Source organism: Cupressus sempervirens, chromosome 3 (assembly GCF_028749045.1).
Source record: "Cupressus sempervirens isolate cs-2001-9-10 chromosome 3, ASM2874904v1, whole genome shotgun sequence".
Taxonomy (NCBI): domain Eukaryota; kingdom Viridiplantae; phylum Streptophyta; class Pinopsida; order Cupressales; family Cupressaceae; genus Cupressus; species Cupressus sempervirens.
Genome location: NC_143120.1, coordinates 286,423,432 through 286,441,135, shown reverse-complemented (window position 1 = coordinate 286,441,135; position 17,704 = coordinate 286,423,432). Strand labels below are relative to the sequence as shown.

The 17,704-nt window shown below is 38.7% G+C and overlaps 1 protein-coding gene across 2 annotated transcripts in view; it reads left to right on the top strand.

Moving 5' to 3' along the window:
- The first annotated feature begins 1,107 nt into the window (after window positions 1-1,107).
- LOC149566075 (Haloacid dehalogenase-like hydrolase (HAD) superfamily protein) overlaps window positions 1,108-17,704 on the top strand; it is a 48,288-nt gene continuing 31,691 nt past the window's right edge. For both annotated transcript variants that reach the window (XM_089819510.1, XM_089819509.1), the window contains exons 1-2: window positions 1,108-1,258; window positions 1,377-1,493. In XM_089819510.1, the coding sequence (XP_089675636.1) occupies window positions 1,133-1,258; window positions 1,377-1,493 (243 nt within the window). In that variant the 5' untranslated portion in view covers window positions 1,108-1,132. The remainder of the gene's footprint in view (window positions 1,259-1,376; window positions 1,494-17,704) is intronic.

The window sequence follows — 17,704 nt, the reverse complement described above, 5'->3', positions numbered from 1 at the left end:
TGAAACACCATTGATGGTAGGCACTTGCCAAAATTTCAAAGCCTTGGCCGGGGCCAACTTAGAAGAATGAGTGACTAGGTGACAACATCACTAGATCATAGGAACATGGAAAACTTTAAAGCATAGTTGTTGCTTACAGAGTTATCACGATGACCGACGAGGCAATATCACAAGTTGCAATTATGGAGGTGGGTGCGACCAAGTGACTTAAGGGACGAGCAAAGGGAATTTTCTAAATGGAGGGGTTTAAAAACCATAGTTAACACTAGCTTTGAATGGAGATGAGGACTAAAAGGATGAAGATAACCTAGAGTTTGAAAAGAGAAACAATTAATGGCTTATCCATTGGGTCACATAGTTAAAGTGAGGAAGGGCAACTAGAAAAGAGAGACGACTACACATAGAAACAAACTAAGGAAAACCAAAAAAAATATTGTACAATATTTGCAAGGAGGGGACAGAGGGCACCTTTAGGTGAACCCATTTACCAATTGTAGAAGAATGTCCCTTTTTCCTATACGACCTTGATGCATGTAACTTCAATTGCCAACATCCATTTCCTCACATGAAGAGATAGCATGCAAATGACTTGACAAATTGAAAACCCATAAATTATATTTGAATTAAGATATATATATATTTTAAATTGAGAAAAAATATCAAATGTAATTCACTAGAAAAGAAGAATAAAGAAGCAAGATGAGATAGAGTGGACAATGAACTTCACATCCAACAATATTTATGAATTTGACGGATATTTATTTCATGAATATATGTTGACTAAATATTATTCTGATATGCTCCAGAGCCTAGAATGCATATCCATTTAGAGAATTTGCATTCACTACAAAGACAACTTGTAATTCTATAGCCAATCATGGGACCCATCCTCTGGACACGTGGCAAACAGCCTTCCACTTCATCACCGAATTTTAAGATAAGACACATCCCTGTTGCACGTGTACAGACACGTCAGATTGTAATCTAATCTATCCGTCCATCTAGACATTTTTCCCTTCCCACAGGGTGAATTTAAAAAGTAGAATTGAAATTTTATCGCTGTATCGACAAAGACTACTTATTGGCAGCACACAGCATTTGCGCAATAAATTATCGGACAAGAAGAAATGGGATGCGTTTTAGCGTAAAAATGGCACAGAATTGCATGGAGTGCAGGATTAAATGTTGTTGTTCCGCAATAATATCCAGTGCAGGGCGCTTCCGAATCGCAACACCCAGACAAAAGCTGAAGTTCTCTGTATGTTTTTGGGTAGTTTTTGGTCGGTGGTTTTAACTTCAAATTTTTCATTTATTGGGTTATTGTCACGAAGGAATGGATTACTGAGGTTATTTATTTACTTTGTTATGGCAATTAGGGGCCAAGAAAGAAGTGGGGAAACAAATTAGTGGTGACCAGCAATGCCACTGATTCTGGGGAAAACGATTGCAATGATGGGTTTCCAGTTATACTCGAAAATCCTTTGATTGAAGAGGTGAGTTTCACTAACGTCCTATTTCAGTTTTTTCATTTTGTGATAAAGTTACTATACTTTTCTTGCCAATAATTTGTTTTGTGATTGCAATGACTCATGGGTTTCTGTAATGGGTAAATAAAAAAGAGAGTAAACAACGCACTGTGGTAGATTGAAAAAGGTAAAGAACGTTATTGTGTTGGCGGGGTTTTTATTTGTGATATATTGTTTTGGGGTTTTTATTTATATTGTTTTTATTTGTGATTATTTGTGATAAATCAGAATTTAGGAAACTACCTAAGTCACCCCAGGGTTCCCGAATTGGGGATGGGATTTGTGGAAACGGTTTCCGGGATAAATGTTTTTTTTTCCGTGCAGGGGATGGTAGCGGGGATAATTATATAAAGAATAGGAATATTTATTTATTCATATGAAAACGTGGATAAAACATGTTTATATATGTCATAGAATTTTAACTTATAACCTTTGTTTTAAATAATTTAAATCAAGAGGTCACATGAGAGTGGAAGTGGAATAATTTATCAAAATTCAAACATAATTAAATTAAATTTTATTTGACAGCCTGAGGTCAGGTTCCCGAGTTTCTGGGACTTTTCTGTTTTTGGGATAGGTACAATTATGTCGGAAATGGTACCCGGGTAACACTGAAAACTACTAATAATCTAAGAGAACAACTTTGCTGAATAGGTCGCATGATCCAAAGCTAATGAAACACAATGACAAATAAAAACACGCAGACAAAAAAATAATCTTTGTAAGAATCACATCACTTCTTAACAATTATTCAGAAGAGAAATTCACTTGTGCTGAACTCATTTCTTCAACTCATTAAAGTTTATGATATGCATATTCAGGAAACTTGTCCACAATGCAAGATGCACCCAAAGATAACCTCTTCACAATGGAAAATGTACACTTAGAGAATTTCTTAATGCATCCTAGCATGTAGTGCTCTTGTTCTCGTGATCAATCCAAGATTTCAACAACATGTGGAAACTTATCATTACACCATGTTACCATACACCTATTGTCATGCCTTTTTGAATCTATGACAATGATATATAATGTGCTTGTATTGACTGGTAACCTAAGCACGAGCAAACCATAATTGTAAACCAACAATGACTTTTTTAAACCATCAACCTAGGAGTTATAGGTCCATCTAAATGCCCTAAGTGACTATTCTCATCCTTGAAGAGTCTCTTCATGTTTTGCAAGAGCCTTTATCACATTTTGAGGATTCCTCATTTGGCCTTCCTTGTCCCAATCAATCCAAGTTTTCCAAATGCAAACTTTGATCTTTTAGTACCTTGCCCTTTGGTTGTCCATATGCGGCCCCCATAATATTTGCAATGTATTAAATGCTACGTTATGATAGGAGAAATAATTCTAATACCAAGTGTGTGGTTCCACCCTGAGTGGACCACAATTTGTGACAACATTTAATGGTATCACTTAAGGTGTACAACCCACCCTCCTAACAAAGAACAACATCATAGTATCATCATGCAAGGTCTACAACATAACTTCTTGAATATTCTACCACATAGTGTATATAGTGTATTAGTGTCATTATACAAAAACAAACTTTTTCTACTTCAACAAATAAAATATCCTTTAGGTTTAATTGAGAACTATCTGATTCTGAAACCAGCAAATTCACAATCACCCATTTTCTTGCATACAACTTTCTTTATAAAATAATCAAATAATGTATTGAAAGAATTACAAAGAGCTTACAAGCTCATATATACAAAACGAATATACAGAAAATAGAAACTATACAAAAAATAGAAACTATCTAAATAGATAGAGCATTAGTAAATATTAGATATATTCTAATACCCTCCCATAATGCTCAATCTATCAATAACACCAATAACTTCCCTGAATTTTACAAATTTATCAGAATCGAGAGACTTGGTGAAGATATCAGCAGATTGTTCTAAGGTGGGAACATACAACAACTGAATAGATTTGTCTTCAACCAGCTGACTAATGTACTGACAATGTGTTTCAACATGCTTGGTTCGTTCATGGAAGACCGGATTCTTTGCCAGTTTGAGTACTCCCTGATTATCACAGAATATAGGAGTCGGTCCTGATTGAGGAACATGCATATCTGCAAGCATCTGCCGAAGCCAAACTGCCTCACAAGCTGCCTTAACTACTCCTCGATACTCTGCTTCAGTCGAAGATAGGGCCACCGCCTGTTGCTTCTTACTAGTCCATGTCACAACAGCAGATCCTAAATTAAACACATATCTAGCGGTAGACTTACGATCATCAACAGAGCCAGCCCAATATGAATCTGTGTAGCCACATAGAATAGAATTAGACTTCTGAGCGTATAGAAGACCATAATTAAGAGTACCACTAACATAGCACAGGGCACATTTTGCATCTGTCCAATGATCAGTCTTGGGTGTTGTCATAAAGCAGGAGACATAGCTCACATCAAACTAATGTCAGGTCTGGTGGTAGTAAGAAAAGTGAGACTACCTACTAGTTGTCTAAACAAGGATTCATCTACAACAAGTGAATCAGACTGAGTTGATAACTTGAGCTCGAATTCCATAGGAGTGAGAGCAGGTTTGCAATCTTTCAATTTAAACCTGACCAAAAGACCTATAGCATGCTTGGACTGAGAAAGAAAGATACCGTGTTCAGTCTGCCAAACCTCAATTTCGAGACAATAGTGCAAGAGTCCCAAATCTGTCATATTAGAAGTGCTGCACAAATCCTATTTGATCTCAGTGATCAAATGTGCTCAACTTCTAGTGATGATCAAATCATACACATAAACAATGATAAACAAGACATCATCACCAACATGTTTGATATATAGGTTTGAATCCGATGGACTCCTCTGAAAACCATGATCGGTTAGGTATTTATCAATTTTCATGTACCAAGCCCTAGGAGCTTGTTTCAAACCATAGAGAGCTTTGACAAGTTTACAAACTTTGTGTTCTTGACCAGCAACCTAAATCTAGAAGATTGCGTCATGTAGACCTCTTCCTGTAAGTCACCATTCAAGAAAGCACTCTTAACATCCATTTGATGAACTTGCCAACCAAACTGAGCTGCTAATGCAAGAAAAAGCCGTATGGTACTCATTTTAGCTGTGGGAGCAAAAGTCTCCTCATAGTCAATACCTTCCTTTTGTGAGAACCCTCGAGCAACAAGACGAGCCTTATAATTGTCTAAGGTACCATCAACTTTGTATTTGACCTTGTAGACCCATTTGCAGCTAACAGGCTTCTTCCTTGTAGGAAGATTAGAATGAACCCAAGTTTGATTTTTCTAAATACTCTGAAATTCTGCTTCCATAGCTTGTTCCCATTTAGGGACACCTTGAGCCTCCGAATAAGTCTGGGGCTCATAAACACTATGAATGTTAGCCATGAGAGCAAAATTAATAGTTTGTTTGCTCTTATTGCGAGAAACTCTACCATCGATGAGCTCATCATCCCTAAGATCACTAATAGTTTTAACCCACCATTTGGGTCAGAGAGTAGAAGAGCCAATCTCTAGAGGAGTTGGAGGAGATTCAGGAGCAGCAACAGGAAGAGGGACATTCTTAGGAGCCTCAACAGTATCAGGGGGTCCAGTGTAAGTAGTAGCTGTAGCATCCCTCTCATCAGATGATGCTAAAGGAAGAGGAATGCTATGAGGCTGTTCTTTAGAAGACTACTCAGAAGAAGGCAAATAAGGTCTGCGAGTTTCATCAAAAACATCATGGCTAAAGATGAGATGATTATTCGACATCTATCAATCTATAGGTCTTATGGTTGTCACTGTACCCTATCATCATGAGTCTCTGAGTCTTGGAATCTAATTTGGAATGTTTAGCATTAGGAATCCAGACATAGGCAAGAGAGCCAAAAACTTTTAGATGGCTGATTTTGGGCTTACGACCAGACCACAATTCTTTGGGAGTTCTGCTCTTGACAGCCTGAGTAGGGGAACGATTAAAAAAATAAACAACAGTAAACACTGCTTCTGCCCAATACTTATTAGGAACACTCCTGTGTTGTAACATAGAACAAGCCATCTTAACAATCGTATGATTGCGACGCTCAACTAAACTGTTTTGCTGAGGAGTGTAAGGTGTGGTGAGTTGGTGCTTGATGCCATGTTCAACACAAAAACTAGAGAATGCATGAGAATAAAATTCCTCCCCATTATTTGTTCTAAGAGAAATGATACTGCAGCCAGACTCATTTTCAACCAACAACTTAAAATTCTGAAATGTACTAAGTGCATTTGATTTTTGTTTAAGAAAGTACGCCCACATTTTTCTACTAAAGTCATCAACAATAAGCAAAAAATATTTGCAACGAGTTACGAACGATGTATTCATAGGACCATAAATATCAGCATGAAGTAATTGAAGTACCTGAGATGCACGTCAAGAGTCGCCATCTTTGAAGGGAGTCCGATGTTGTTTGCTAGCTTGACAAGCGTCACATACTCCAAGATGCTGTGTTTGAATCAGAGGTAGAGCAGAGACAAGTTCCTCCTGGGACAGCTGAGATAGATACTAGATGTTAAGATGTCCATATCGCTGATACCACAAAGTATTGAGAGATAAATTATGAGTTGTCATAGCTATTTCAGGAGAATCACTAGAGTTAGTAAGTTGATATAGGCCATGATCCTCTAGACCAATAGCAACAGTACGACGAGTCTCTCGATCAATAATGGAGCATTTGTGGGCACTAAACATCACATCCAATTGAGGGGAATTGCTCATGATTTGACTTACATAGAGCAGATTAAATGCCATGCCAGGGACATAACATACATTGAGAAAGATGAGCCGATACCCATTAGACAGTATCTGAACATTTCCTCTGCCAAGAATTTTGAACTCCTCTCCACCACCAAACACAACTGAATCACTGTAGGGATAGAAGTCTATAAACCAATCACGTTGATGAGAAAAATGACGTGATGCACCAGAGTCGATATACCAAGCGGACGATCGGGCTAAATCGGAAGGGCTTTTAGCCATAAATGCATAGAAAGCAGATTCCTTTTGTTCAGAATGTTCAACTACATTTGCTTGTGGATTTGACCTTCCTAGCTTCTTTTGTTCGAAAGCGAGTTGCTGATGACAATGTTTCTTCATGTGACCATACTTGTGACAGTAATGACACTGAAATACTCTTTTGCTTGAGAAATGATGCGAATTGCCTTGTTCTGATGATTGAGAAGACTGAAGTTTTTCTGCATAGGCTTGTCCTGACGAGGATGAGGAAGTACGGTTACTAAATTGCTGCTTCCAGCGATCCTGCTGTAGGAGTTTGGTGCACAGCTCTTGAAATTTTAAATCAACATTAGTTGAGGTAATGTTGAGAGTCTCTATGAAATGCTCATAAGATGTAGGTAGACTTTTTAGTGTAATAACAACCATATCTTCCTCCATCTTCTGATTGATGGCTTCAAGCTGATCACAACTTGTACTTAATCTTCATGAGATGTTCCTGTAAGGACATTTGTTCATCCATCATAAGGGAAAACAATTGATTCTTCAGAAAGAATGCGCAACTCTTGTCAGATGTCTCATGCAACTCCTTCAAATATTTCCAGATGTCTGCTGCAGACTTGCTAGAGGGAATTTGAGGCAATTGATCATCTATGATAGAGAGCTTGAGAAGCATAACAGCTTCTCGATTTCGATCATCGAATTTATCCTGATCTGCTTGAACGGAGGTTGGACAGGTCTTTGTGCCTAGAACTAGCTCATCCAGACGATGGTACTCGAAGATGGTCACCATTCGCTGCTTCTAGGTGTTGTATTTTCTGCCATTAAATCGTTGATTGTTTTCTAGCATCAGGTTGGTCAAAGATGCCATTTGCACAAATTTCAAGGCAAATTTTAAATGGACCTAGAAAAAACTGACAAGTACCCAGAAGAGTAGGCAAAAAACCACGAGAAATCTGAAGTCGGATCACAAATTCGCTGACTCAATAAACGAGGCATGGAAAACGAGGTACCTAGAAAATTCTGATGGAAACCTAGATAAGGTTTCAAAAAACCCACCACAAATACGAAATCCAAAATAAATTTTGAGTTCAAAAATTAGGGTTTTCGAAGAAAAGCCTAGTCGGCAGCAAAGGAAGGACACAATTTTTGTTGCAAATGCAGTTAAAAAAATGGCGGTTAAGACCAATAAAATAATAGTCACGAAAGAGACAAAAGAAGAGGAGTGAATTTTTTTTGAAAGAAGCCCGTGAATATTCAGACGCCTAACCCATGAGTATTTAGATGCGAATCTCAACCAAAAAACGTGAATTTGGTTGTAGAAGAGGGAGCACAGGAACATAGGAGCACAGGTCGTGAACGCTGTGAAGACTGGAGCGACGTGAATGTCGTAAAGCTTGGATGCAACAGTTTCAATAGAATCTTGGACGTGGGCGGAAGACTAGGACCAAGGAAACAAGTCGCAGAGAGCCGATATTGATCGGATAACTTCAAAAAAGACAAAGTTACAATATCTTAGCTCTTAGAAAATTTTGAAAACGAAAAACAAACAGGCTCTGATAATATAAAATAATCAAATAATGTATTGAATAAATTACAAAGAGCTTACAAGCTCATATATACAAAACAAATATACAAAAAAGAGAAACTATCTAAATAGATAGAGCATTAGTAAATATTAGAAATATTCTAATACTTTACAAATGGTACAAGTCCTCAATAACACAAAAATCCTCAAGTTTGTTCTTTATTTGAGGCATTTGTATTCTTTTTAGCAAGGTTGATGTTTTCCTATGTACAAAAGAACTAGATACATCCACTCAAATCTCCCACTCAAACAAACTTTCCTAACAACAACATTACAATATATCATTTGACAAGGTGTACGATACATTGCATAAAAGGGTGAAATAAAAGCAAAACCAAACAACCATGCTCCTGTAGAAAAACTTATATTGTAGCATGTTTCATGTCTTTAATGCCATGAAGACGCTTAGATTTGTTCTTTATCTTAGACATACATCAACGACAAACAAATGTCTTTCCAATAGGTTTCTCGTTTTCCAATGCACAAAAAACTAAGCAAAGCTCCTAGTCAAACAATTTTTTTGAAGGCCAATATTTCCTCCTCCCAATCAACAAGATTCTGCAAAATATTAGGAAATTATTGAAAATCTTAAGAGAAGAATTGTGTAGAAAAGGTTTCTAGATCCAAAGCTAGTCAACATAAGAAAATCAAATTGTATTATTAACCACTTAACAATATTATAAAAGTTGTGTGTACTTCAACATAACAAATTTGAAAGCATGCACTTTTAGAGAACTTGCCCTAAACTTATCATGCACTCTTAAATGACCTCTTTTTTTAATGCACTCTATTCATTGCTCCCCTTGTGATTAATCCAACATCATATGGAAACAACACCATATAACCAAACATTTTTTGCCATACCTTCTCTGGATCCTCACGACATAATTATGCAACGTGTTTGCATTACTCACCAACAACAATAGTCTATCTCTTAGCAAGGAGCAAACAAGAATCCAATAATGATTTCCCAAGATCTAGAAAACTAAGTGTCATGTCCCATGTGACCCTTCACATCCCTAAGACTCTCTTCACATTCTTCAAGGGTCAATTCATGTTTTGCAAATTCCTCAAGTGGCCTTTTGTCCTATTCAACCCAACCACCACCCATTTACACGTTCTCCTTGTGATGAATTGTCCTTTTGCAAACCCCATAATATTTTCAATTCCAATGTTGCTTACAACATTATAGTAAAAGAAGTGAGATGCCACCCTAGGTGGACAACTTACACCATCTCATGTTATTACACAATGACTTTCTCTCCTTGTGATGAATTGTCCTTATGCTAACATTTGACAACTAACATATTTAAACCCACATTATACACAATTTTTAAACAAGAATTGCCAAAATAAAAATATACATGTATTAAGTGTGATTCTAGTTATTTACAACTACTTAGCAAGTATGTGATGGCTACATAGCAAGAATTATATGAGTTATGCTACTAATTCAATTCATTTAAGAAAATAATGAATAATTTTTGATACATTTGACAATTAACATATTTAAACCCACATTCTTACTTCTCTTCAAACTCATTCGTAAGGAGGATAAGGAGTACTTGTCGTAAGGGACTAAGAAACCAATCTACAATTGGATTCCCTCAAGGTTCCTAGAACACATATTCATAACTATCTTGGGACTATGCCCTTATTCTTTCAAGAATACTTGCCTTGGCCTATTTCGAGATTCACCTACCCTTGCGAGGAATTACTCTATCCATTCCCTACAACCTATCAGTCCTCAAAAAGAGCTATAGCAAGAGTCTAAGGAATAGGGTTTGAACATACTAACTTCAATAGGTTATAATAATCATGCAATCAACTATATAAACTAGAATCATAATCTAATGAAGTTAGTATATTCATAGTCGATTCCTTAGTCTCTTGCTATAACCCCTTGTCGTAAGGATGATAAGGAGTACTTGTCATAAGGGACTATGAAACTAATCTACAACTGGATTCCCTCAAGGTTTACAGAACACATATTCATAACTATCTTGGGACTATGCCCTTAGTCTTTCAAGAATACTTGCCTTGGCCTAATTCAAGATTCGCCTACCCTTGTGAGGAATTACTCTGTCCATTCCCTACAACCTATCAGTCCTCAAAAAGAGCTATTGCAAGAGTCTAAGGAATAGGGTTTGAATATACTAACTTCAATAGGTTATAATAATCATGCAATCAACTATATAAACTAGAATCATAATCTATTGAAGTTAGTATATTCATAACCTATTCCTTAGGCTCTTGCTATAACCGCTTTTGAGGATACATAAGTTATAGGTAACAATGGGAGTAATTCCGTACAAGGTGGGTGAATCCTGAGATAGGCTAAGGCATGTATTTTGGGAACCTCGAGAACATAGTCTTGAGTTGGGTACTAATATGTGTTCTAGAAACCTTGAAAGAATGCACTTGTAGATTGCTTTCTAGTGCCCTATGACAAGTACTCCTTGTCCTCCTTAGGGTTGAGTTTGGAGAGAAGTAAGAAAGTGGATTTAAACATAGCCTATTCCTTAATAAAGTAGAGTTCGAGGAAAGAAAAAGTTCAGTGGGCCATTTAGATGCTAGTTTTTTGTGTTCGCGACTACGAGGGCCCCCTTGAGGTGATGATAGAGACTTTCAATAGGTTTTCACGGTTGAGAATTAGGGGCAGGATTTGAAGGTTTCCTTTACGACCACATAATTTATTGGGGTCTTTGGCATTCTTGGCAGACATGGTAAAAAGATTCATTTGAAGGTGAAGAAGATGATGAGGGATGAGAAAGAATACTAGATCAAAATGGTGCCACAAACTCTTACACCTGTAGAGATGGACTTGGTGGAAAAAGCTTCAAAAGGACGAGGGATGAAGCCGTCTTTCATTGCAGAAGGGTCTTGGAGATGTATTACTGATGTGGTGACATAGGCTTACCACAAATTCTTTTGATGATTGGCCTTAGGAACGACTGCACATATGAGTGGGTGTCACTTTTGGTAGAATGCATGTACGAGTTTATGACCTTGCAACACGACGTTTTACAACCCTCACTACGCCATTGGTTTGTTCCTGGAGGGCCCATGAGTACAGATTCCATCCGATAAGTTGGAGGTGAAGCTCGAGGGTACCTTAGTACTTGGTGAGCCTTCTATATTGTATTGGAGACACTTGGATGTAGGGATCACACTAGCAAGGCAAAAGAGGAGACGTCAGGTAGTTTTGGAGTCTGAGACTGAGGATGTCGACAGTAGCAGAGAGGATACCTTGAAGATTTCAGGTGCTTTTGGAGATGGTGGTAGCCAAATGGCGGAAGATGAGGTTGTAGATTTTGTAGTCGTTAGCACAACATCAACTACTACACCACTATAGTTCTATTTGCTCAATATCTTCTATGGGAGACAACTCATTTGACTTCATTGACGACTGAGGGCTTGGTGACCATGATGACCATTCATGGGTTCAACCAAATAAGGACACCCATGAGTATGACACTAGTTGTAGTGCAATGAGTTGTACCAACTTCAGTGAAGTTGGTCGTATTGCAAGGAGTTGCACCACCATTAGTAGAGTTGGCTGTAGTGCAAGAGTTGCACCACCTTTAGTGAGCTGGTTGAGGGGCCTCCAACAATAGAGGCAATAGTCGAGACTAGAATGAACTCCATGATTGAGGTGTTGCCTAGGAGAGAATTGCCTGGCAGGGAGTTGCAAAGTGTAGAGATGCCTACGGGGAAGGAACCCGAGCCATAGATGGAGATGATAGTAGCAGGGACAGAGGTGAATACAATAGAGCCCATGGGTGAGGTACAAGGAAAGTTACAAATATTAGGGAATGGTACTATGCAAGAGCTCGAGATATCTGCAGTAAATTCTTGGCTCAATGACAATGAGTATAATATGACACTGGTGGGGCCAGTTGAGACCACCCTTACATCTCCACAACAACCATTGCCTCCTCATGAGTTAGTAGATCTTGATGGGGAGAACTCATCGGCCAGGTCAATGGAGTTGGAGCAGATAGACTTAGAGCATTTCTGAGAACCAAACACTTAAGTAGAGCTAGTGTAGGAGCATTCTAGAGAGAGATACTATGCCTATAGGACAAATGCTTGAGATTCTAGAGCTTGGCCCTATGCAAGAGTCTCCAAGGGAGTTTGGGGATGGTGGCTTGTAGTAGTACCTGCTAGTGGTCATATGAGCTAGGAGAGTGGTGGCCTCTGCTTAGTTACAGGCCCAAGAAGGTGTAGCCCAAGAGTTAGAGAGTTTGTTGGCTTTTGTACGTGGTGTATGTGTTTAGGCATTCACAACACGTTATGAGTCTTGGGATGGCCGACTACAGAGTCCCTGACCATTCTAGAAGATTGGGCTCTCTGAGAAAGAGGAGGCGAGTGTCGAGAAGATGCCTTGATCTGGGAGATCGAGCAGGCCTTTTGACAGGGTTATTATACACTCAAGCAGATATACCGCATCTCCTCCATACATGAGGCGCCATAGGTTGAGTTGGCTACCCAAATAGAGACAGTTCAGGGAGAGTTGTCTCAGTTTAGAATAGATGTGGCTAGGGAGCAGGAAACATGGGTTGTTTAGAGGACAACCATGGGGACTCAGTTGGAGGCATGACAGGCTAAGAGGGATGGATTATCAGACCAGTTTGAGGAGGCCCTTGCAGATAGAGCTATGTTGGAGCTCCGACTAGCTAGCTCCATGGAGATTGTGGATGCTAAGGAGAAGAAATTCTTAGATGCAGTGATGATGGTGGAGCACACAATGGAATAGAAGATGGTAGCTGATCAAGACTTGCAACTGAAGATACAACAGGTGTACGAGTTGCAAGCTTGTCTAGCACCTGTCACACCACCACGTGGGCCTACATCCTTAGGGATGCATTTTATGGATTATTAGACCAGTTAGAGGAGGCCCTTGCAAATAGAGCTATGTTGGAGCCCCAACTAGCCAACTTCATGGAGACTGTGGATGCTAAGGAGAAGAAATTCTTAGATGCAACGATGATGGTGGAGCACACAATGGAATAGAAGATGGTAGCTAATCAAGACTTGCAACTGAGGATACAACAAGTGTATGAGTTGCAAGCTTGTCTAGCACCTGTCACACCACCACCTGGGCCTACATCCTTAGGGATGCATTCTCTGCCTCCTCAATCTTGATTCCCTTTTGTCTTGTATAGTTGTTGGGTTGGTATCATTCCATTGAGGGGAATGTTGTTGTCAGGAAATAATGATAATGTTGTTAAGTGTCATTTTGTTTGTCAGTGTAAGCAAGGGGTAGGTAGTTATGGGTTGCAACAATTCACCTCACACCCCCTCGGGTCTATATTTGTATTATCTCGGATGGAACAGATCATCATGATCATTATTTGTATTATCTCGGATGGAACAAATCATCATGATCATTGTGTATGGAGTCATAGTGCCTTGTGGAGTTTGAACACTTGGATGTAAACTTATCTAGCATTAATGAAGAAGTTGGTAGTTCTCTGATATTGCATTTTTTCCGTTGTATTACATTCCTTGCTATCTTTACATTGTGTTTATTCATTTGTAGCGTTAAACATAGCCTATTCTCAGTCTCTTGCTATAGTGCCTTATGAGGGCATGTAGGTTGTAGGTAACGATTGGAGTGGTTCCTCAAAAGATGGGTGAATTCTGCAATATGCTAAGGCATGTATCTCTGAAATTTTAAGGGCATAGTCCCAAGATGGGTATAAATATGTGCTCTGAAAACCTTTAGGTTACCCACTTGTAGGTTGGTTTTTGAGCGACCTATGACAATTACTACTATCCTCCTCAGGGTTGAGTTTGGAGAGAAGTAAGAAAGTGGGTTTAAATATGTTAACTGTGAAATAAATTATGAATTATACATTGTTTTCTTAAATTAATTTCATTTAGATGCACAATCCAAAATGCTTAAGTCCTAGTTGGGGATATCACACTTCTGATCTCCATGAATGCTAGGGTGCAAGTGAAACTTCTAGAGTTGCTGACAAATACAGAAAAGTGTAGTAAGCATGTAAGTTTGCATTCCTAGTAACATATTTGACGCAGAGCAAGTGTGAAGGACATATTAAGAGTGTGTTATGACCTCACAGTGGTCAGTGATTATGTAGTTTTCTAGAATATTTTTAATGAATGCTGAAAAGAAAGTCTCACCTATACTATGCAACTTAAATTTTCACTAAAATGATTGTGGAACTCATTTGAATTAGAGTTAGATTATGTATTTGAAGTGAAAGGATGATTATACTTCATAAACAAGCATGAACAGAAGCAAATCAAAGCAAAAGCAGATTTATCTTGGATACCTTAAGGCAAAGAAAATGAGTTGGAAGTGGCAAATGCTCAGATTCGACCATCCTTTGAATACAGAAACAAGTAAAATGTGAAAAGCTCACTGCATGCTTTTTCTTTCCTCCTAGTTCTCTTTGATGTCAAGTACTTCTGAACTCTCGAGTTGTTCAGTTTGCCTAGAAATTCCTCCTTTGTGCTTCAGTTTTAGTCTTTTGTATATTGTACTTCTCAACCAGAAGATTGGATCTTCTCCCTGCCTCTCTTTGTATCGTTCACTATGGGAATGTCTTACTCTTGAGTTGTTCAGTTTGCCTAGAACTTCCTCCTTTGTGCTTCGGTTTTAGTCTTTTGTATATTGTACTTCTCAACCAGAAGATTGGATTTTCGCCCTGCCTCTCTTTGTATCGTTCACTATGGGAATGTCTTTAATTGTCCAATCTAACCTTATTTTCTTAGTTGTTGGAGAATCTATCTCATGCATTGGAATTTGAAGGCTCACAAATGGGAATTTGAAGAGGAATCATCAAATTGTTTGTTTTATGTCCCCATAGTTGAATCGGGATGAGAGGCATCACTTCCATTTGATTGACGGTTTCATAATTGCCCTTAGGAAGCCAATAGTTTTGCAACTTCCCTTAGAGAATTTATGGTTTTGAAACCACATTGTTTGAGAACTTATGATTTTGACAGAGTCTCTTAGAGAAGCAAGAGTTTTTAAACTACCTCTTAGAAGAACTAATGCTTTTGAAACCTAGACCTACTTGAGCGCTACTTGAGGAAACAATATTCCATTGTTACTTCCTTTGGCTTTTTTTTTTCCAAGTTTGCAACTTCATAGCACTAGCTGTTGTATTATCTTTTTCCCAATCTTCGTGGAGCAAACCTCTCTACGGAAAGAGGATTTCAGTCCATAAAAGCTTACTCTTGAAATGTAGAAGAATATCTTCCTTCATCTTTGAAACTTCTATGTCCATATGCTTAAAATAGGAGTCCCTTACATCCCTCTCTTTATTTTTCATGTTGATGCTCGACAATAAGGTGCTTTGCAATAGGAGGTAGGAATGCCCTGTCATACTTATAACCTGCAACTGCAATGCAATAATTGATGGTTCCTTGGTGCCCTTCCCATGATCATCTCCACGTCGGTCCCTGACAACTCTAAATAATATGGATCCTCATACTGCAACCACAATGAGATTTTCTACAAAATACAATAATGGTGGCTGTGTGATCTTCCATTGTGATGTTCTTTTTTTCTTTTATTGCAGTGAATTCCCAGTTGCATGTTATTTGAAGCTTTTTTTTTTGGAGTGTTTTTCTTCTTTCACCCTATGAGATACACACAATTAGTGATTTGTGGTTGTCAAATTTTGTTCCCATGCTCATCAATGATAAATATATTGCCTCCCTTATGTGCCCATACAAATGGTATCAGTTTCCTTTTGTTGCCATACCATACAATAAGTGGATCTAATTACATGTGTATGGCACTGAAAATTGCCCATACTGCTGTCCATACTACTTATTATGCTTCTTTTATGAGAAGCCATATAGCCTTGTGCAACCAAGCAACCCCCTTTCGCCCTTCCTTTCTATACCATTCAATAATTAGACATAAGTACCAATTTTCAATGAAAGAACTGCACAAGCTGAATTAGACATAAGTACCCCCTAGAAACTGGTAGTTTTGAAACTGCCTCATAGGAAATCAGCAGTTTTGAAACTGCAGCTTGATGGAACTGGCAGTGAGTTCCTCTCAAGATTTTCTATGGCCACAACTTCAAAAGTAATCCCTCCCGTTCTATCATTTCTCTTAACTTTATGGATCACACAACCACACCTTCAGCGGAGTTATTACTCCCAGTAGGTTTATATGGGGTGAACATGTCTCCACGGTAATGCTTATACCATACTTTTCTTTCCATGTCCCATCATTGCTTTATTTTGTTTTCAGCAGTATGAGATAATACAGTTTTTATGTTAATGCTGATTTCACACAATTAGGATCCATTTTGAGGAGGTGTTCATTGGTTTTTATACTGATGCAGGAGCATCCAGAGGTATAAGGGCAATCCTGTGTCACCCAAAAAATGTACTTAGACTTAGTTTCTGTTTCATGTCTTTTCATTTTTGGATACCCATTTGGGTCAAATAAAGATTCCAACTCTCACAGTTCCACTATCAGTGTGTTTGAAAATCCCGAAAAAATAGGAGCATGCAATTTGGCCATCATTTTGGTGAACTAGAAGGTGTGAATTTGCCAGATGAATGTAATTTTGATTTAGAGCATTCCAGAAAAAGAATCAGGTCAAAAGGCCCCACAGTTTGAAAGTTATTGCAGTTTTTCGGGTTTTGGAGACCTCCTAAGAATGCTTCAATGTCAGGTTAGGGGCATTAAATGACCTCGAAAAGGGTCAAAAAATGGGGGACGAGCGAAGTTTGTCCATAGGGCTATAGAGCGCTTCGAGAGCTTTCCGAAAATGTAAACGGTTCGTCAATCGGAGCTACGGTTCAAAAGTTATGCCTCCTGAAAGTTCGGTTACCGTTTCTGGATTCTTCTAGATTTGTGCCGACTTCTACCGCAGCTTCCAGAACCTTCTATTTGGTCGGTGGGTGCCTACTAGCACTTTCTAGAATGTACTCCTAGTCCTTAACCCTCCGGGGTCTATTTAAGGAGATTTTTTGCATTGTAAAAGGTAGTTCGGAGTGGAGTTTGAGAGGAGGTACTGAAAGGAGAAATTATCTCCAGATTTATGCTATTGTAAGCCCTTAGGGCAAGTCTTGAAGTTTATTTTCTCTGTACTATTTGTACTAGCTTATTTTCTCAGTTAATACAATTTCCCTTTTCTGTTGTGTCCATTCTGTTCTTGGCTTGTGTCCCCATCAAGTGGTATCAGAGCGGGTTTTCCTGAGTGTGTAGACAGAGCGCCGACTGTGAGGCAGTTTGCACCAGGACTGTGTGGTTGTGGGTTTGAGTTAAGAAGATGCCTCCACGAAGAGAGCGTGGTGGAAGGGCCAGAGCTATTAATCCTGAGGAGGTTAGAGCCCTCCAAAGGCAGGTGCAGGCATTGCAAGAGGAGCTTCGTAGAGGAGCAAATGTTGCCGCAGGTGACAACAGTGAGGATGACAATGAAGAAGAAGTAATGGGACCAGAAGAGGAATTTGACGGGGAAGTTCTGAATCATGCAGAGGAAAGGCTTTTTAGGGCCATTACTAAGTTTGGGAAAAGACCCACAATTGAAGTGGGTGTATTTTCAGGAAATCTGAAACTAGATGAGTTGATCGATTGGATCAATGAACTGGAAGAATACTTTGAGTATGAGGATATCAGGGACCCAGATA